General features: G+C 40.3%; 1 protein-coding gene across 1 annotated transcript in view; it reads right to left on the bottom strand.

Moving 5' to 3' along the window:
• Positions 1 to 395: 395 nt before the first annotated feature.
• LOC122810134 (adhesion G-protein coupled receptor G2-like) overlaps positions 396 to 22,053 on the bottom strand; it is a 210,880-nt gene continuing 189,222 nt past the window's right edge. Inside the window, exon 7 of the mRNA XM_044081608.1 lies at positions 396 to 1,130. Coding sequence (XP_043937543.1) covers positions 1,015 to 1,130 — 116 coding nt within the window. The 3' untranslated portion in view covers positions 396 to 1,014. The remainder of the gene's footprint in view (positions 1,131 to 22,053) is intronic.

The raw sequence follows: 22,053 nt of genomic DNA on the forward strand, positions 1-22,053 counted from the left end.
ATAAAACTTGCATGAAAATAATAATTATGCGTGATCCAGGTTTATTTTCTTAAAAATGTGAATGTTACTCTAATTATTTGATAGTATTCCAATAATAATATTTATATATGTAAGAAACTATATTTTTTATACTTTGTTTATAACATAGCATAACTTTCCTGGGTGCTATTACATGTCAAGTATACTATCAGTAGCAAGCATTTAGAACTATTTAATAACTGACAGTGGTTTAGAATGCAGTTCACTGTCTTTTGTTTATTATCTAACTTGTATTCTTTGACATCTTAGCATATGATTCAAAATATTATGATTATTTACTTTTAAACAGGAAGAAGTAACCTGGACAGTTCTTAGAATTTTCAGAACTCCAGCAGCATCACAAAATGCTCATGACTCTAAGTTATTTCAAGCTGGTTTTCATGATACGGGCTTGAAAATGAACAGTCCATCAGTTACAATTGGCACAAAAATGTTCGCAAGTGAATCCAAGCCACCTCCACAACATACATAAATCCCTAAATCCCCTCCAAAATACAATAAAAAAAAAAAAAAAAAAAAAAAAACATCTCAAAGTCATATGGTCTTTATTCTCACCCTCTTAACCTGACTTTTCCAGTGCCTGGCTCACTAATCAAACTCAAGTCATCTGGATTGCAGCTAAGGCTTCATCTAGCCGCCACAAACATTTTGGAGGAATTAATTTTCTATGCTATAATCACATCATACTTTAAAATACTTAACTTTTAATTATTACAGACAGACAGGAATGAAAGAAAACAGATATCCAGATATCAAATAGATACTGTGACTGATGCAATTAAAATCATACACTGGATACAAATGTATTTCTTGTATAGAGAATATTTTGGGTAAACAAACAAGACAAATTAATAATGGTTTTGCAATATTTTAACATGTATATGATAAACTTTGGCATCTATAAAATTCACCATCGGAATACAGTGATGTCAAAACCAGCTTTCTTCCTGTAGAGTGGAAAGGGTCATTCATTTCTTATGTAGCATCAGGTATGACATTTTCATTTCTATTAATTTTCTGCCTTGATCTTGAAATCCAGGATTTCAGTACGGATTTCTTTGTGCTGCAATACCAGACGAAAATGAAGAACCCTGTATGATTAAAGCAGTTGTTCTATTATTTCTTCATCTCTTTCTTGTAAATATTCAATAATTAACAATTCAAATAAACTTCTAGGACAGAACTGTAACACCAAGAGATTGATATCTGACCTACACAAATATCAAGTTCAAGAGAACAACACTAACAAAATTACATCATACTAATTACTTTGGAGTATGTAATTCTTACAATCATAAAATACACAGAGTTCTGAGACCAAATACGAGAATAGATAGTTGTGGATATTCAAATGTTAGAAAACTTAGTTAATGGAAGAGGGTGCATTGCCCCCATATGATAGTGATTAAAGAGGACAATTTTATCAAAAAAATATTTTCCATGCTATTTGCTTTCTGTTTCTGAGTGTGAGAACTGCATTACTCACTGTTCCTAGACTTCCATTAATATACGAAATCCAACACTAGCAAAGTATAGTTAAGAAAAGTTTTTTACCAGACTAAGGAGAGAACAAAACTATGTGAAGTACAGTGGAATCTGAAGGTAGTTATAAATGATGGTTGGTCTGGACAGCACAGAAGTTGCATCAGTGTCAAACTCAAAATAAAAGGGCTGCAATAAGTACAAGTGGTAAGTCATGTTACCCAAATATTAATTTCATATTCTGAACATCAGCATATGTTAGCAAGGACAGCACAACTTACAAAGTAATTAGTGTAATGTCTTGCTCTTTGGCAGTTATGCCACAATATTTAGAAAGAAGTATTCAGGGTAAATCACTGTGTCCTCTATTCACCTCTTGAAAACAATTCCTGTCCTGTTATAACTGCTTAATAAGACTCATTAGACTGCTGCTACAGTTCCCATGTACATGGTCTTTGGACCTGCACACCTTTCAACTAAACCTTAGCTTGATAATATGGCTGGTATTCATAGTTCTAGTCTGTACACTTGTGTTAAACAAATGTGTGAACCTCACTGAGATGCTAGTATGTAAATGTCAAAGTTGTGAACAAGTGGAGCTAGTTTTCAAGCTTTCTAAGCCTGTGAAGAAACAGTACAGCTTTGGAGACCTGAATAACTGTAAAGTCAGCTGCTAAGAATGCAAATATGTCAAAAACAGGAACCCTTATTTGTAAGTGCTACAGACATTTGTAAGTGTTCCCAAATGCTTTGCATATTTTTTTCAGTTGGTACTGAACACCAAATTGAAGTATTACCACTGGATTTTTTTTATTCAGCTTGCACTGACTCTGACTCACCATATAGCAAGTTTTATTACTGTTTACTTCACTGTGAAGGTGTCCTTACATGGACATGAGGTTTGAATTTTTACAAGTTAGGAAAGGGGGAAGCTAGAGAATACAGGAAAGTCAGAAAAAGGAGCGAGGGCAGACAAGGAAAACAACAGAAAGACATTCCCTGGATTCTCAAAAGCTTGCACAGAGTGTTAGAGTAGTGTATGACGTCACACAGGCAAGATGTCTGCCGTGTGATCCAGGAACAGTCTGTAGGGGCATGCACGAGAGCTGCTAAAGTTAGTCTTGCACAGATTGCATCATGGTATGCAAATTACCTCTTTTACTAGTGAAATCCATGCAAATGAGATAAATTTGAGATCCAGCAACTACTAACCTGTCCGTGGAAGATTAGTGTTACCTGCAGAAATGTACTCCGTTGGTAATGGAGTACATTTCTGCAAATAGCTAAACGGAGGTATGACAGCTCCAAATAAAGGATGCATACAGTTGAGGAAGCATGCCCATGGCCAAATATAAGGCCATTGGCAGTATAAAATGTTTAAAAACATAAACATTTAACTTTTGTTTCCCCGATCTCTGAAGTTTAAGCATAGCACAGCACCGCGCAAACGAGCGGCACTTAAAAAAACAAAAAGAATTATTTACAAAAAGCCAGAAATAAGCATTTTCACTAAAAAGCTTATTCTGCCATGCAGGTGAATGGCAGGCTGAAGACAACATAGCTACTGACTAGTGGTTGATAAGGGGGGAAGCTCAGTGTGTGAGAGATGTAACCATGCATTACTAGGCAATCCTATGCAAATGAGGATAAGGATAGTGAATCTCAATTTTCCCCAGCATATGAGGCATGTCCCAAGAGTGTAAGATTTGGAGTAGGTGAGTGTAAGGCTAAAATATAGGTGACATCTTGAGAGGGTGTGTCAGACAGGCTGTAAGCTAATTGGAGCACAGTGGCTTGTGTTTGCCCTGAGTTGCTCATGATTGCAAAGAGTCATGTCTACAGTTGTCCTATTTGAAAACCTTAAACCCAAGGTGCACACAGTTATAAGATAGGAAACTCCTTACAAACATGCACAAAGTGTGTGCGGCATGTGCACGCCAACTGGCGCGCGTTTGCGCTCGTTTGCACGGTGCTTCCCCTCCGGGCGGAAACAGAAAGGCAAAAGGAAAGAAAAGAAGTAGTAGGAAGTTAACCAAGGAGAACTTGCAGAGCTGCCAGGTGAAATATATCAGAATCAGCCAATTACACAGACAGCTGACTAGCCCAGCCCAGCACCTTAAACTCTGCAAACACCATTCGCCCCTGTTTTTTCTCAAGAACTCTGAAACACTGCAGTATACAAAGAGGGAAAGCTTAAAAATCTTAAGTCAGACAAAATATTAGGGGCTGCTCTTGCTATCATAAACCAACATGTGCAAGGTGCTGAGGGTGGTGATGTTGTGAATGCTGCTGAGCAACCCACAGTGAGAAGACGGAGAAGAGTGTACAGACCTAGGGTAACCTACCAGGGGCTACATGAGCTGGAGATAGTGGAGTGCTATAAGGTGGACAGAGACCTCCTACAGCAAATTGTTGAGCTGTGCTGGTCATGCCTCACACACAGAACCAACAGAGGGGAACTCATCCCAGTGGATACCAAGGTATGTGTTGGCCTAAGAATACTAGCTACAGGTACCTTCCAAAGACCAATTGGTGATATGATGGGGATTTCACAGGCATTAGCATCCAGGGTACTCCACCAGCTCCTGGATGCCATGTCAGCACATGTTGGTGAGCACGTATATTTCCTCAGCACCAGTGAGGGCGTTGGCCAGCAATATGTAATTGTTCCACCAAATAGTAGAATACCCTGAGGTAATGGGTGCTATAGACTGCATGCACATACACATCAAAGCACCACCCAGTGAGCAGGGTAGGGTCTACATCAACCGCAAGGGCTTCCCCTCCATCAACTGCCAGGTCGTGTGCGATGCCCAGGGCATAATAATGAATGTGTGTGCTGGCTGCCCTGAAAGCTATCACGATTCCCACTTCTGGCATCTGACACAGCTGTACCAGAGATTTGCCAATGGGGACATCCCTGATGGTCACCTAGTGGGGGATGCTGGATACGTACTGGAGCTGTGGCTGATGACACCCATCAGAAATGCACACACACCTGAACAAGAACTCCATAATGAGGCACATGCACAAACAAGAATCATAATAGAGCATGTGTTTGGGATGCTCAAGTCAAGGTTCCAGTTCCTGGATACATCTGGTGGAGCCTTGCAGTACTCACCAATTACATGTACCCAAATTGTTATGGTATGTGCCATGCTGCACAATATGATCCTGTGGAAACAGCTGCAGTAGGAACAGCATGGGGCAGGGCCAAACAACCCCAACCATTGTCAAGGCCTGCACAGGCACAGCGTGACTCGGAGGAGGTACAACCTGAGCCTGCCCCAGTAGGCAGAAGGAGGAGTGCCCAGTATGCCCTGGCATTGGCAAAGAGGCAATGCATAGCACATTCACTGACTCAGTAGGAACCCTGGAAATGACACCTCTCTCTGACTCGCACATACAGTAAAATGGATGCCTAACTTGAGACTACCTGTTTTCAAACATGTATAGGGAGTATACTATGTGCATCTGACATAGGCAGCCCTGCAGCACCACCCTCAATACTGGCACAGACACAACTTAAGTCACTCACACATACCAGTTGGGGGGTCACATACCTAACAGTCACAGCCAGCAGGACAGTTGTAGACAAACACAAACACAAACAAATGCTGTATCATGCCCTCTGAAGAGGCCTATGGGTAACCTCCCCCCAGGCCAATGCAGACAGATAACAGCAGGCCAGGCAGTGATGTTGGTTGGGTAGGCTATGAAGTCAGAAACTAATATGAGTGTAATTGGAAGCTAAGGTCTGTAGTACAGTGGTATGCCTCAAGCCATCACAATAGACAACGGTACAGACTAAAATGGAGTACCTGACATAGCAGTGCAGGCCTAGCAAATGTGCATAAGTGTCAGGTGTACCCCTCATCCTATGTACACCCACAGTAGCAATCAGGTGTGCCCCCCCCGGGTAGAAATGTACAAATAATAGCTGTCCCCCTGTATGTAGAAATGTTGATAAGTCTATGCCAATTGACCCATGGCAGCCCTGCAGGCACAGCATGCTTCCTGTCGATGTGCAACACAAAGGTGAGCCCTGAAGTAAAAAAAAACTTGATTTATCACACACATATAGTATATATGCCCATAGTGGGCTTGCTCGCACACAAACAAATTTAGCAAATTTCAGTCAACAACATACTGTAAGGTCATACTGGGCATGCTCACACACTTAAACAAGCAAAGCAAATTTCAGTCAACAACATACTGGTCATACTGGGCATGCTCACACACTTAGGCCATGTCTGAGTACAGCAGTGGTCCACACATATCTGGCAGTTGCAGTTCTTACTCCAGACACATGTCACTATTCACCAATCCTGCCTTGCGCACACAGTGATATGAAAACAGACCCATATAATATATTGGACCCCTGTCATAATCAAACTATGTGATACAAGTACTTAAGTTGTTCAAAGAAAGTTAAAATCCAAAGAAGATCAATAAATATCCGATCAGTATCATCAAGAAACAATGAGCACTCCTAACATTATCCAAGCCAAGCTCTGCCAAAAAATATTGCCAAAGATTCCATAGAGAACCATGAAGCTTTCTTTAGCTATGTCATAAATATCAATGTAAATGCATATACGTTCTGAGCTAGTGCAAAGTGTAAATAAATACATGTACATGACTGACATTGCCAACATCTTGTCAGACAAGTTCATACATATTTAACCCCCCCCCTCTCACTGACAAAAGGGCCCATTACTGGAGATTGTGAAAACCCAGAAATCACATATACAATAGTTAAACAGCTCTATCCAAACCTAAAAACACAGCGTCTATGGGATGACATGGTGTCCCTGGCTGTGTCATATGTGAACTTCAAAACAAACAGACCTTGCACCTGAGCAGTCTGTTGAGACTCACCCTCTGTACAGGATATGAAACTGTTGAATGGGTTACAGCAACGTTTGGCACACTCCACAAGTGTTGGTGCACAACAGACCATGGGAACTATTGTCTTATAAGCCTAATAAGCCTGATCTATAAAGGCCATGGAGTCCATCATTATGGAACTCATAAACAGAGCTATTGGGAGCCTACAAACACTGAACCCTACCCATTTTGGTTTGGTCAGGCGGAGATCATGGTCCCTAAACCTGCTAGACTGTTTTCGAGGCAGTTACCCAGGGCATACATCAATGAAATGAGCTCCACATGGCCTGCATAGACCTTGAAAAGCCCCTTTCCAACATCCCACACACACGTCATATCTACAAAATCAACAACCTGTGCATAAATACGTATGTCATCTGATGGATTGCCAACTGGGGCACAGATAGAGCCCACAAGGTAAGAATTGTGGTCTCCCTGTTGGACTGTAAGCTGGTAACAACTGCTGTCCCCATGGCTAAGTCCTGGGATCCCTCCTGTCTGGTGTATACTTTTCAGAAGTGCAGTCAAACACATGAGGGCTATGGTTAGCAAAGTTTGTGGATGACTGCAAAAAGGTTGTCATAATCGATGTTTGGGACAACAGAGACATCCTTAAAAAGGGTCTCAGTCAGACAGATGTGGTGTCAAAATTATGGCCTCGAGATACAGTCATACAAATAGGTGCCAACACCCTATATATGGAGGTAATAATAAGGGATCTATGGTCACATGTGGATAGTTATCTCTTCTTTCACAAACACATTCACAAAGTGGTTAGAAAATCATGCTGTGTGTCCCCATTAATTGCCAAAGCTTTTGCATGTAGGTCAAAGGAGGTTCACTCTACTCATCAGTCATCAGACCCATCAGAGAGTACCACGACACACTTGCGATGTATCTGACTAGGCACCTTCAGCAGCTGGAAAGACCACTGAAGTACTCAACAAGAGGATTACTGGCCTCAAACTGTTGCCCCATGCAACAAGACTGAAGTAACTTAATCTGTACTCTGTTGCATACTGTCTACGGTGGCCATCTCTGCCCAACATACAGGTCCATGTCCAATGCAGAACTGATGTACATGCTCTATCTGAAGTAAACCCAAGCTCACTGTGCCACATGCTCTAGGGATATAATCATCACAACAATAAACAGAACATGTTGGAGGGATACATTACTAACTCACAGACTTCCCTTGCTTTGGAACAGGCTCCCAACCTACATTAAGCTGAGTGTCTCACTGACACTCTTCCAGAGGAGCCTTGATGAGTGTATGTGAAACTGAACTTTCACACCATGGATCACTTCATCAGCTCTACTACACAGAGGCATAGAGAACTAACCCCAGGTGTGGTGATAGCTGCATACTCTGGCCATACTAATATATGCCTTCAGGCAGATAGCCTATTATCTACCTATGTACCTATATATGTAGGGGGAACACAGTATAATAAGCCAAAGATGGATGGGCAGAGATGTGTGTAAAAAGGTAACCATAACAAGGAGCCATCCAGGACTGTCCCACCCAGCACACATCCCAATGGCACAAAAGACATGAGGTGTACATCTCACCCACTGCACATAATAGCCACCAGTATCTGTAAGCATTACAGAGTATATGGTGCATGTGCCTGCTGTACAACATGACTGTACAATGAAGTACACATCTACTATCTGTAGACATGTACCTGTCACATAGGTTCATAGGTATGTAGTAGACTATGTTTATGAAGGCATATATTAGCCTAGGCAAGTTGTGCAGCTTTCAACACCCCATTGGTTAGTCTTCTAAGCCCTAGTTCAAATAGTTAGTACCCTAAGCCCCTATCTAGTGGGGCTGCTGTCTGTTTTCCATCCACTCATCAAGGTTCCTATTGAAGAGTGTCAGCGAGGGGCTCTGTCTTATGTACATTGGGACTCTGTTCCACAGTAAGGCAAGTATCTGGGATGGTACTCTATCCCTCCAGCATGTTGCATTCATTGTTGTGATGAGGTTCATATCCCTGGAGTATGTAGTGCGACTCAATTTTGTTTTCCTTAGATGGAGCATGTTCAACAGTTATGTGTTGGACATGGCTCTGTATGTTAGGCAGAGTTTGCCTCTGAGTAGGCGGTACACAACAGAGAACAGATTTAGTTTTTCCAGTTGTGTTGCATAACACTATTTGAGGCCAGTAATCCTCTTGGTGAGGTACCTCTGTGGTCTCTCCAGCTACTGGATATGCCTAGTCGAGTACATCCAAAATGGTGCATTGCTCGATGGGTCTGATGACTTAAGAGTAGAGGGCCACCACTACCTCTTTTGATCTTGATGCAAACCCTTTGTTGATTAGGTGGGCCACATAGGATTTCCTAACCACTTTGGCAACATGGTTATCAAAGGAAAGATGACTATCCATTTGTGTCCCCAGATCCCTTATTACCTCGTCAGTTTTTAGGGGGTAACACCTATGTGGTAGTTTGTGGGTACTTTGTTTTTCCCAAAGGGGATTACTATGCATTCTTTCACATTGAGCTTGAGGCCATGATTCTGACACCACACATCTGTCTCATAGAGTCCCTTCTGGAGAATATTTGTGTCATCCGGGGAATCTATTATGGCACACACTTTACAGTTCCCAGCAAACTTAGTCAACCACAACCCTCCTGTGTTGGCATGTACTTCTGAGAAGTATATACCAAACAGGAGGGGCCCCAGGACTAAACCCTGGGGGACACCAGTTGTTAACGGTTTAGAGTCTGACATGTAGCCAACAACTCTTAATTTATGGGATCTATCTGTAAGCCAGTTTGCAATCCATTGTGTGATGTATGGATTTATGCCCAGGTTGGTGAGTTCATCTATAATACCTGACTGGGGAATGGTGTCAAAGGCCTTAGCGAGGTATAGGTAGGCTGTGTGGAGCTCCTTTCAATCATCTGTAGCCTGGGTAACTGTCTCAAAGAAATCCACCCAGTTCAGGAGGCATAATTTGCCTTTGATGAAGCCAAACTGGGTGTGCTCAACTGTGTGAAGATTCCCACTGTCTTAATTTTTGAGTTCCATTATGATTGGCTCCATTGCCTTGCAGATCAGACTCATCAGGCTCATAGAGTGAGAATGCCAAGGATCTGTTGTGCCCCCAACCCTATGGAGTGGGAAGAACCTTGCTGTGCAACATTCTATGGGTACATATCCTGTAGAGAGGATGTAGAGAGAGGTGTAGGTATCCTTGATGAATATGGATACATTCCCACCCTATGTGCTATGATCCAGGTTCTGATGCCAGAAGGTATGGAGTGAGTAGCATCCTGGTAGTGCTGGTGTGCCCTCTGGAGCCTTGAACTAGGTTTCGGTTACTGCACAGTTATCAGTATTCTCCATACTGAGGAGTGCCTCAAGTGTGTGCATTTGGAGGCTGAGACTTCTGGCATTGAGTAGCATTTAGCTCACTTTGTGGTTATTTGTGCTGGTTACAGGGGTTGGTTTGTCCTTTGAGCCTTGCCTAAAAAGGTAATATGGGGACAGCAAGAGCCTTGGCCAGTATTCAGAAGCATAGAGGTGACAGGTGCAAACCATCTCTAGTGAAGCAACGAGGCTTGTCTATCATATCATCCCAGGCAGACAGAGACTGGATCCCCTTTGAATGACACCAGAAGCTCAGCCAATTGTTGAAGTTTATCATCTTTCTTTTATATTGCAGTATCATGTAGGTGAAGGTAAGATGCTACTCAAGGTCAGGGTCATACCAGCCTGGGCTACATGATCATAGAGCTACTATATATATCTCTTGTCATGTTGTCCTGGGAGGTATGTCTCAGATCATTCACACTGACATGTACAAAGACCGCATCATATATGTACCTGTTCTGGAAAGCTGTAAGTGCTTGTGTTATGTGGCGGATCATAGCACCTGACAGACAACTGACAGTAACTTTCCCCTTGTCCAGCCTAGTGAGTGGAACATCTGTGTGTCTGACTATGGAGTCACCTATTACTAGTGTGTTGGGTATGTTGTTTTCCCTTAGGGCCTGTTGTGAGGCACACTGCTTTGGTGTATTATGTGTTTTCTGGCGTGTGCTTGGAGGTGCGTGTTGCTTGCTTGTCTGCTTAGGAGGACACTTTCTCTTTTTCAGATTAATATTTGTATTCTCCGAGTATGTTAATGTGTATTTATGTGTGTTTTGCTGGTGCTTATATTGTAGGTCTATGTGAGACTGTTGGTGTTGTGCTTGTATGACCCTACTCCTCTTGACTGTATTTTCCAGTATTGGGTTGACAGAGCTTAGCCTCCAGTTTGACCCTGTGTGTGCCAGCATGTGGTGCATCAACCCATATATGATATGGTTATGGCCTAGGCTTACAATATACTCACAATACACCTAGTATGATAAGCCTGCTGAGGTTAGCAAACGTGAAAAAAACCTTTGGGCAAACTGTCAACGAGTAATGTCTGTATTAAATCCTGTAACTCCATATTGCTTGCTGAAGTGTAAAAGAGTACTTAGTTTGGATTAAGAATCCCACACTTGCCAACTGTGTATGTGTGTGTCTGTCTCTCCCTGGAGAGAGAGCAACCTTTTTGGAGACTACTCACAGCCCTTAAAAGTGATATACTCATTTTTGTCAAGTCTGATGATGTCACCATCCTACAAATACACCTGTGGGAAGGTGAAATCCCAATAATGTGTATAGCTTGTTGTGTAAATGCATACTGCTGTAATATCATAATGTAGTTAGGTAGGGGTTTGAATCCCACACTTGCCAACAGTGTGTGTCTGTCCCCCACCGGGGAGAGAGCAACCTTTTTGGAGACTACTCATACCCCTTAAAAGTGATATACTCATCTTTGTCAAGTCTGATGATGTCACCATTCTGCAAATACACCTGTGGGAAGGTGAAATCCCAGTAATGTGTGTAGTGCATTGTGTAAATGTGTACTGCTGTAGTATCATAACCTAGTTAGGTAGGGCTTTGAATCCCACACTTGCCAACTGTATGTGTGTCTGTTTGCCTCTCGCCTGGGGTGAGAGCAACCTTTGTGGAGAATACTCACACCCCTTAAAAGTGATATACTCATCTTTGTCAAGTCTGATGATGTCACCATCCTAAAAATACACCTGTGGGAAGGTGTAATCCCAGTAATGTGTATAGTGCGTCGTGTAAATGTGTACTGCTGTAGTATCATAATGTAGTTAGGTAGGAGTTGGAATCCTGTACTTACTAACTGTGTGTGTGTGTGTGTGTGTGTGTGTGTGTGTGTGTATACTCCAGGTGTGTGATACTGTTGGTCATTGTGGAGTGGGTTTTGATTTTTCTAGTTTATTACACATCACAATGACAACTGTATGTGCATAACACATGTAAGGTAGCTGTGGGGCAAAGCCATATACATACATGTGACCTCAAATTTTTCATAGGTGGGTACTATACTTTCTTCATGAAAGCATCTGCTAGCCTTGCCAGAGTGTGCTGGTGCTTTCCAGACCTTAGGTTACTTCTGTATGCTTGTGACAAGCTTAGCCACTGCAGTGATCCCTGGGCTACGTCTTCTGTTTCACATCCACTCATCACGGTTTCTATTGAAGAGTGTGAGTGAGGGTTTATACTTGAGGTATATCTGAATCCTGTTCCAAAGCAAGCAAAGTCTGGCAAAGATGTCTAATCATTATATGTGTGCAACAACCTCTGTTGATCTGCATGCAAACACTTTATTGCTTATGTGCTCCACAGAGGGATTTCCAAAACCCTTTGGTAATGTGATTATCAAATGAGAGATGACTAAACACATGGCTCTATGTATACATTAGTACCTGTTCCACATTTTGGGGGCTACTACCTATGTGGTACTCTGGGGATACTTTGTTTTCTAAAAGTGGATAACTATGCTTTCATCTTATAGCTTTACAGCATGATTTTGACACCAGGTATCTGTCACTATGATACCCTTTTGGAGGATATGTGTGTCATCTGGAGAAAAAAGTATAGCCCACAGTATGCATTTTCATCAAACGTGGGCAGACATATACCTACTGTGTTTGCCTGTACCTAAAAGAACTTTATGCCAAACAGGAGTGGTCCCAGGACTAAGTGCAGGTGAATACCACTTGTTACTAGCATAGAATTGTACATGGAGGCTGCAAATGTTACTGTGTGTCCTACATCCATGTGTCAGTTGTCAATCCATCATCTAACAGTCATTTATGGTCAAATATAACAACAAACACCACACGTAAAAGGAAAAGCAACCACAAAGTGATCCACAAATCTTCTGAGAACACACTTTATTCCTCTGACATCTCGGCCGTAGCCTTCAAGGACTAAAAAACTTAAAAAACATACACATTATATATACCAGTGAATCGCTAATTAAACAATTAATTAAATGCAATCAAATAATAAAATCTTGAAGCAATTAAATTAATGCCCTCCAGTTCAAGTCTTCATTTAAACCCTGAGGGTACAAAGTGCCAAACTTTAAAATATAAATAACCTCTTTAAATAATAAATGTTGTTTAACATTAAGAGTATCAAAACAAGACACCCTCATTTTTTCTAAAACTGTGCCTTGAAGCCCCTCATTTTTACTATCATGAAATTTTTTAAAATGCATGGCCACAGAACTTTCTTCTTTTTTGTTAATAATATATCTATCATGTTCCATTAATCTAATTTTAAATGCCCTTTTAGTTTCACCAATATAAAATTTATTGAATGGGCATTTAAGTGCATAAATAACACATTCAGAATTACAAGTAAAATAATTACATGTATTAAAAATAACATTATTTATATGAGAAAAACTTCTAACTATAAAATTACATGCTTTACATTTACCACACTTAATAGTTCCACTAGATAATATACCCTATTCTAAACAGTGATTAATCGACCCTATGTAAGCGAAAGCTTAAAATGTCGAACTGTCAGAACAGTGATTTTTTTTTTCCAAGGGAAAAAAATCGCTGTTCCAACAAAAAAAAAAAAGAAAACACTTTAAAACATTACATTAAGTGGGGGCCTTCACCTCCCCACACACCGCCCCTACTTAAATATATCAACTTTGAGACTGCACTATGGTGCCGAAAATGGCAAAGTAACAAAGCGGCCAAGCAAATTCTTCCCCTGGAAAAGAATTCGCTTAAAAGCCGCTTCAATATTTTGCATTTTCTGTCTTTTAAGTTCGACCAAGACGCATTCGAAAGAATGTGTCTTCGGTCTTGTAATAGGAACCCCCATAATGTTGTGTAGTTTAGTCAAACTTAAATGTATACATAGGACAGTAGAAATTGTGAGACAGTTACTTGTAACATAAGAATATTTAATGTTGTTTGCATGTACAAACATATACAGATACTATATGTGTATGTACAATGGTTTTATACTGCAGTAACTAATCTTTCTAGTACTGTAATAAAGTTTAGCTGAGCAGAAAAACAAAAGAATAAGTAATGCTTCATTGAAGACAGACTGCAACTCTAATCATTCATTCATGCCTCTAATTACACTCCTATATAAAGGCTGTTTAAAAATGAACAAGTGATAAGAATATAAGGTACTTTTATCCACAGATAGTTCCCACCTCCACTAGCAGTTATAGCCACTTTATTGACAATGTACACCTCTTACTGTTATGAAGAACACTAATTTATTGTTTAGACCAAATATTTTCACACAAACGTGTTGTGGACCAATTGTGTTTTAGATCAAAATGTTTAGTTGAATTATGTGTCACACAAATGTGTAGTTAATCAATTTACATAGATCTATACATATCCATATGAAGGAAAAGAAAATAATCAAATCCACAATTGGTCAACTTTTGTGCAGCCGATAAAATTTGGTTGGCTACACAGATGGTCAATCGGTGTGTGAGATCACACAAGCATCAACTCTCCCCATCAGTCTATGCATTTTGGTTTATAACAGGAATACCTACACCTGAAGTCATCATAAGGGGTTGCATTGCAGAAGAAGCACCCATCATTGATCCCATTCTTTCAAGTACACTAGTGCCTTTTGTCACCTACAGACAATTTGTACTGCCAATTTGTGTGTGTGTGTGTGTGTGTGTGTGTGTGTGTGTGTGTGTGTGTGTGTGTGTGTGTGTGTGTGTGTGTGTGTGTGTGTGTGTATGTGTGTGTGTGTGTGTGTGTGTGTGTGTGTGTGTGTGTGTACATATATATATATATATATATATATATATATATATGTGTGTGTGTGTGTGTGTGTGTGTGTGTGTATATATAGCTATATATATATATATATATATATATATATATATATATATATATAGCTATATATATATATATATATATATATATATATGGTTTACCATTATAAGTTCAACAATATTTTGTGCGAGTAATCACTTACTCAAAAAACATTGTCGAAATTAACGTTAGTGAACGATCACAAAAAAAAAATTAAAAAATCTCAACAATTCAAATTCGAACTGTTGACATTTTTTTGAACTTACATCAACATCTGGTGCCATTCACAACACATTTAGCAGGGGGCAAGCCCCCCTGCACCCCCCCATGTAGGGGGCTGTGCTCCCCGACCCCACCTCCACTAATTATATATACTAACTCCGAGGATGCACTACAGTGAAGGAATGGGTACATGTCCCAATCCCCACTGTAGTGTGATCTCTACCCAGAATGCCAAACTCACAAAAGTGCAAATGCACACTGGCATTCGCTCTTTTGTGTCTTCAGCATCTTTTGGTTTGCTAATATGAACCATTGAAAACATCCATTTGCACATCCGCCATCGCAGATGTGCAGGTTGACAATATGATGGTAAACGTACATATATATATATATATATATATATATATATATATATATATATATATACACATATATGTCCAGCTTTCCCCAATGGCACAAAAAGGAAACTTGATATGTAAGCTTCACCATCACCACCGCCCCTTTATTGCTGAGACTCATAGTAGAAGAGAGCACCTACATTTTTTTTTTCCCAAAAAGCATATGAAAAGTCTTGAAACACTTTAATCCAACAATTGTAGACCTGTCTTTATTGCTGCTTTTCAGACTGACCAGTCTCTATATTTAAAGCTATGCAATTTATCAATCAACTGCTGAGTCTTATCTTTGCAACAGTGGGCACCACCCCACTGTTTGAGCCCTGTCTACTTGGCAATCTAAGTAAGAGGTGCCTTTTTTTTATTCCAATACCCAACTTTCAATTAACTTAAATTTCTTGGTGCCTTCATCTCCTTCGCTATGTCCCACAAATGATGTAAGGATATTTTTTTAGACTGTGACATTTGTTTGGTTTACAGTCTAGATTGTATGTCATAAGTATTTGAGTGTAGTTCCTGAGGTAATACCAGCCATTTGAATTTTTGGAGGACTATACAATTTTATTGTAGCATTGTTGCATTTAGTTTACAACTAGATTAGTAAGAATGGGTGAAGCATGAATTAGTGTTCGAAGTAGGAAAGCAGACGCTGTAATTTTTCTGCTATTTATCTTCTTCACTACTTCTAGTATGTGTAAGATAACCCCCCCCCCCCGCAAGTAGTTTGGTATGATTAACTTGATGAATTTGAGTCTTGTTTAGGGAAGTAATGGGTAGGTGTGGAGTGCTGCCTTTGTGGAACATGGGAGTAATGTTTTGTTACTGGAAGTCAGCAGCAGTTGGGAGTATCAAGACAGGACTCAATGGGGAAAAATGATTCTTGAGTTTTTGTTTTCAAGGAGTTAATATTTTTTGCTGTACAGCTGAGCATTGAATAATTTGCATATTGTAGCAGCATGATATGATTAGAAGATGTTTGAAGGTCATTTATTAAAAATGTTGCAAAGTAGCAATTGGTTTACAGCATATTACAAATGTTCATACAGATGCTGCTGGCTTCCAGCTTATTAACCATTCTAAATGCTGTTTAAAGGCTTGCTCTGTAGCATTTGACTCAACTGACAGCAAACGCTGCCATCTGGGTAAAACTATTATTACCTGATACAGGCATTAAACAATTATAGTGCTGGTCGAATGCTTACACTTAAGCATTGTGCCTTCAGCTGATACCAGTTACTGTCTAGCCTGAGCTCAACTGTTGTTAATTGATACAGGGCCGTATATCCTACACTGTATCTAATACCCCCATTGCACTGTTTACTAAGCTAATTCTCGTAACTGTATGTACTGCCCCCTATGTGTAAACTATAGATTGGTGTTCCATTGCAAGTTCTTAATGTTTAAACCATATTTGATGATGTGCTTCTTCCCTTAAACTGTTTTACTGCCATTGTGTCTGTCCCAAGAACTGCATCATTTGTCTTGTTGCTTATTTACAGTCTATGTTCTGTCATAGACTGTATAATTTGCTGATTGTTCATTCTGAGTACTGCACGAACAGTTCTATGCCTTAAGATGTGTAATTGCTCTGTGAATGTATCTGTTTGATGCAGGTTTGCACTAACTCTATGTACTGGTTGCATGAATAGCCTATTGTCCGTAGCCCCTCTAGTAAAACTGAATCATCTACCTTGCTTACCCTTGTACTGCTATCTTGCTAATAATTCAAAATCCACTTTTCTTACAGTTTGCCTTCAGTGTAATAACCAAACCCTGAAGTCTCCCACCATTCCAAGACATACCCGGCTTCCTGACTGAGAAAAGAACCTCCAAACAGGGATCCTCCACTGTTCTCCTTAACTTCTTTGCCTGTCCTAAAGAACTGCCCAGAGTAAGTGTATGTATCCTAATGGGAGAAATATCCTTACCTGTTACTGTTGTATTTAGCCCTGTGTATGATCGCTAGCAGCCTACTGTGGACTACTCTTGCCCCTCTATTTTCCCAACTTTCTCTACACTGCTCTAAGGCTCTTGTTATTGACGGTTTGTCCACTAGGTGGCAGCATATACCTACTGAAAATGATTCATTGTCTCTCCCACGTTAAACAAATATCAAATCATTTCTAAAAGGGAAATTATTACCCTGTTTTCAGCCTATAATCTCTGTGACCCTCTGCTATTACCTATAGTTAACTAGTGCTCCATCTCCATTTCTTCCTACCTCTCAGTCCACTGATAGCTCTTCTTCCTTCTCCTTGGCTGTACCCGCTCCATTCGCCCTGCGGGCTCACTCCGCTCCCCTACCCTACCCCCAATTCCCACCCAGCCAGATATCATCTAGACTTAGACTTAGCTAACCACTCCCCCTACTCACCCAACAACCAATCCACATTCCTCCCACCCCCTCAAATAATTACACATAACACTCCTACTAATCCAGCCTATCAGCAACTCTCCTTAATAATGAAGACATACCTCCTGCAAATGTCTCTTCTATCCTTAGTATGTACATATTACATCACATCTTACAACATCATAGGACAGAACAACTTCCCATAAGCCCATAAATCCACTGCAAATTTCTCTCCCATCCTAACTCCTTACCCCCCTAACAATAAGCTCCAGTTTATACCACACTACTGCTGTAAGCTATAGTCATTTTAAACTCTTTACCTCTTACCCTAAATCAACAACAACCCAAAAATACTTTACCATACTACAAAAACTAGCTAAATCAATGCAGAATGTCCATCAGCAGATCCTATGTTCTGGAGATATCCACCCAAACCCTGGACCTAACAATACAAGTCCTCTAGCCAATTCACATCAGCTTCCCAAGATAACACAACTTACCACCAGGCCACAAAATAGTCTACTCATCCTAAACCTAAATATTAGAAGCATTAACAACAAAACACATGAACTACACACTCTAATCTCTCTATACTCCCCAGATATAGTCAGTGTAACAGAAACATGGTTAAAACCATCTACCCAGGATACCGAGATCCTACCACCTGGATATAGCATCCTTAGGCAAGACAGACTAGGCAAAAAGGGTGGAGGTATTGCCCTGCTGTACAAAAATAGTTTATCCATAACTAAAATTGAGGTAACCATGCCCCCTTTCGAAAAAGCAGAATTTCTCTTAGCAAAGCTTAAAATATGTAACAGAAAAGCCATCAACCTAGTAACAGGTTATATCCCACCAGGCAATAACATCCCTACCATGGAGATTTTCCTTCAAGGGTTATCACAATCCATGCCTCAAGAGACCATTGTATTAGGTGACTTTAATATAAACTGACTCACATGCTCCTCTCTGGTACCAACTAACCATATTAATCTTCATACCTTCCCACCAGAATAGTCAAAACAGTAAAAAAGAAAGCCTATTAGACTGGATCTTACTAAATAAAATACCCTGCTCCTACTTAGCAGGCACCCATCTAGATGCTTTCAGTGACCATAAAACTACTTTCTTACTTAAATACAACTCCCATCACCCCCCAAACTCCTATACTTCAAACAATTAGAAACAAAAAGCACTTTAACCCCACTAACTTCAAACAAGAACTAAGGCTATACAATTGGTCTGCCCTTTATTACCTACTCCTAAATGAAGCTATTGAGCACTTCAACTCCACCTTCTTAGATATATTAAACAGACATGTCCCTGCAAGAACTACTAGGGTTAAGTCAAAATCAGCCCCATGGTTATCCAGGGAAACTAGGCAAAAAATACATGAAAGAAATAGAGCCTGGGTAGCCTGGAGGTCCAATAAAAGCCCTATAACACAGCAAGCCTACCAACAAATTAGAAATCTAACCAAAAAACTAGTTATGCAAGACAAGAGAAACTACTTTGTTACCCATCAAAACCAACATATGAATAATCCTAAGAAATTCTGGGCAGGTTTAAACAAGTTACTACACCCTGGTAAAACCATTACCCCACCCCCAACATCATGTTTAACTAAAGACAACATAGCCGAATCATTCAACACATTCTTTACTGAAACCGTACTTGCCCTAGCCCAACAACATCTCACTGTCACTGAAACAGGTGTCCACTCTCCCATTAACTACATACCCACTTTTAAGCTGCAACTCACCCCAACCTCCTACATAAAAAAACTACTCTCCCACCTGAAAACCACAGCACTAGCAGCTGATTCCCTCCCCAGTGAATTTCTAAAACTGGCAGCAGCAGAAATAGCTGTGCCAGTTACTATTCTAATCAATAGATCAATCACTGAAGCCACAGTGCCCCTGATTTGGAAAACTGCCTATATCATACCTCTTCACAAAGGTGGCAGTTCCTATGACATATCCAACTACCAACCAATCACAATTCTGTCTCCACTGACTAAAATATTAGAAAAATGTATCCACCATCAACTAATGTCCCACCTTATAAATCAGGAACTCATATCTCCAACACAACACGATTTCCGTCCAGGTCATAGTACCACCACAACTGTTAGCATTTACAGATACCATAAACCATAACAGGAACAATGGTAAACTTACATCAGCCCTTTTCTTAGACCTATCAAAAGCCTTTGATGTGGTTAGTCATGATAAACTCATCTGCCACCTCAAAAACCTGGACTTAGACAATCAAACAGTCTCCTGGTTCAAAAATTATCTCCAGGACAGGCAACAAGCAGTGCAGTGGGACAATAACTGGTCTCCACTTTTACCAGTCACACTTGGGGTACCTCAGGGATCAATACTAGGTCCCTTGCTATTCTCAATTTTCACAAACAACCTCCACTCTGGTGCAAATAGCACTAGCCTTATCCAATACGCAGACAATTCCACTATAATATGCAGTGCCGCAATACTGGAAGAACTACACAATAAAACCCAAGATAATTTCCACTCAGTTGAAAATTGGCTTATTGACAATGGCCTCATTCTTAACCCCAAAAAGACCAAGCTCCTGCTATTTCACCCCTCACAATATACCAGCCTTACCGCCACTTTCAATATCTTCTCTAAAAATGGTACACCCATCACACCCAAATCCCACACAAAACTACTAGGCGTCACCATTGATAACAACTTAAAATTTGATAGCCACATAAATCTAGCTATTAAAAACACTCACAGAAAGCTAGGTAGTCTCTACAAACATAAGTCCTTCCTGACCCATACTGCTAGGACCACAATTGCCCGTACTCACCTCCTCTCAGCATTACTTTATGCATCCCCAATCCTAACTAATCTATCCAAAACCGAAACCAGCAAACTGACTACCTGCTATAATCAAATAGCCAAATTTGCTAATAACACCTCTTTTAGAACCCATCACTGTCATAACCTAAAACAATTGGGCTGGGCTTGAACTGCCAAATTTACTAATCTATAATCAACTTATCATCACTCATAAGCTCCCACCCAAATAAAACACCGTCTTTAAGCAACTTAATTCAGCAGAACTCCTGTCTTAGGCAACTCCGCTCCATGGATAAAGTACTATTAACAGTTACTAGATCCCACAACCATGCCGGTGACTCACTCTACTCATCTTACATATCCAAAATTTGGAACTCCCTGCCTTCATCCATTACCCTGGAATCTTCTCTAACCAAATGTAAAATACCTGTCAAAAGCCATCTTAACAACAAATGGTTATGTCCCTGCTCCACACCAGACTAACTTCAGTCCCACTCCACTACTGCAGTATCTCTTGCCTTACACACATAGTCTCTTGATAGGACTACACAGTCTTATCAATACCCCTTTCAGATGCATGATGTGACTACATAGTTAACATACCTTAAATTGTTTGTATATGTTCAGATCTTTTTTAAATGTTCTTGCCAATGACTTAAAAATGTTTGCTCATTAATATGATATTGTATATAGTAGAAACATGTTAGTATATTTTGTTTGTATATTTTGCATAAATGTTTCTTTGGAGCTTTTCTCCCTGTGCCTCCACTGAAAATGGACATGTATCCAGTTGGACTATCCCGGTTAACAAATGTAAAATAAATAAAATAAAAATAAATAAAAGTAAAGGCCTTAAGATTAAACCTCAGTATACCCTTACTGTAAGTAGGAGAAAGGAGGATAGTATGGACTCCAAATTGACAGCTTGGTGTCTGTTTGAAAAATATCTACTGAACCATTGTAGGACTCAGCTTGAGAGGCCTATGACATTTAGTTTTTGAAGGGGTATGCTGTGTCAGACAGTGTCAAATACTTTTGATAGATGAAAGAATAGAGCAGAGGCTATTTTGCCATTGTTTCTATTGGGGTTGACAGTACTCATTAAGTTAGAAGTGCTGTTGCTGTACTATGATTGAGACTGAAGCCATATTGTGTAGTGGAGATAATTTTTGTTGTCTAGGAGACAGAGGAGTAAATGGGTATGGATGCATTTCTCAAGGATTTTTGAGAGGAATGGAAGGATGGTAATTGGGTGATAATGATATAGTTTGTTTGTGTCTTTCGGCTTTTCCTGGTTAGGGGTCACCACAACGGAACTCCGGTCCGCTAATGATTGGCAGTAGAGTTTTACATGCTGGCTTGCCGGGCCTAACGCACAACCTTCAATGAAGGAACGCCCGTTCACGCATGTCGCCACACAGAAGACGCTCTAACTGAGAATCGAATGGGCAACATCTAACTGTGAGGTGACAATGCTACCACAGCACCACCACTGCATTACTTCTGAATAATCCCCTTTATTTAGTAGCAAGATGTGTACATTTTTCCAGATGGTTGGAATGTTGTTGTTGTTGTTGTGTCTTTCGGCTTTTCCCGGTTAGGGGTCGCCACAGCGGAACTCCGGTCCACTAATCATTGGTAGTTGATT

Source organism: Protopterus annectens, chromosome 8.part1 (genome assembly GCF_019279795.1).
Source record: "Protopterus annectens isolate FY-2018-M chromosome 8.part1, PAN1.0, whole genome shotgun sequence".
Taxonomy (NCBI): Eukaryota; Metazoa; Chordata; order Ceratodontiformes; family Protopteridae; genus Protopterus; species Protopterus annectens.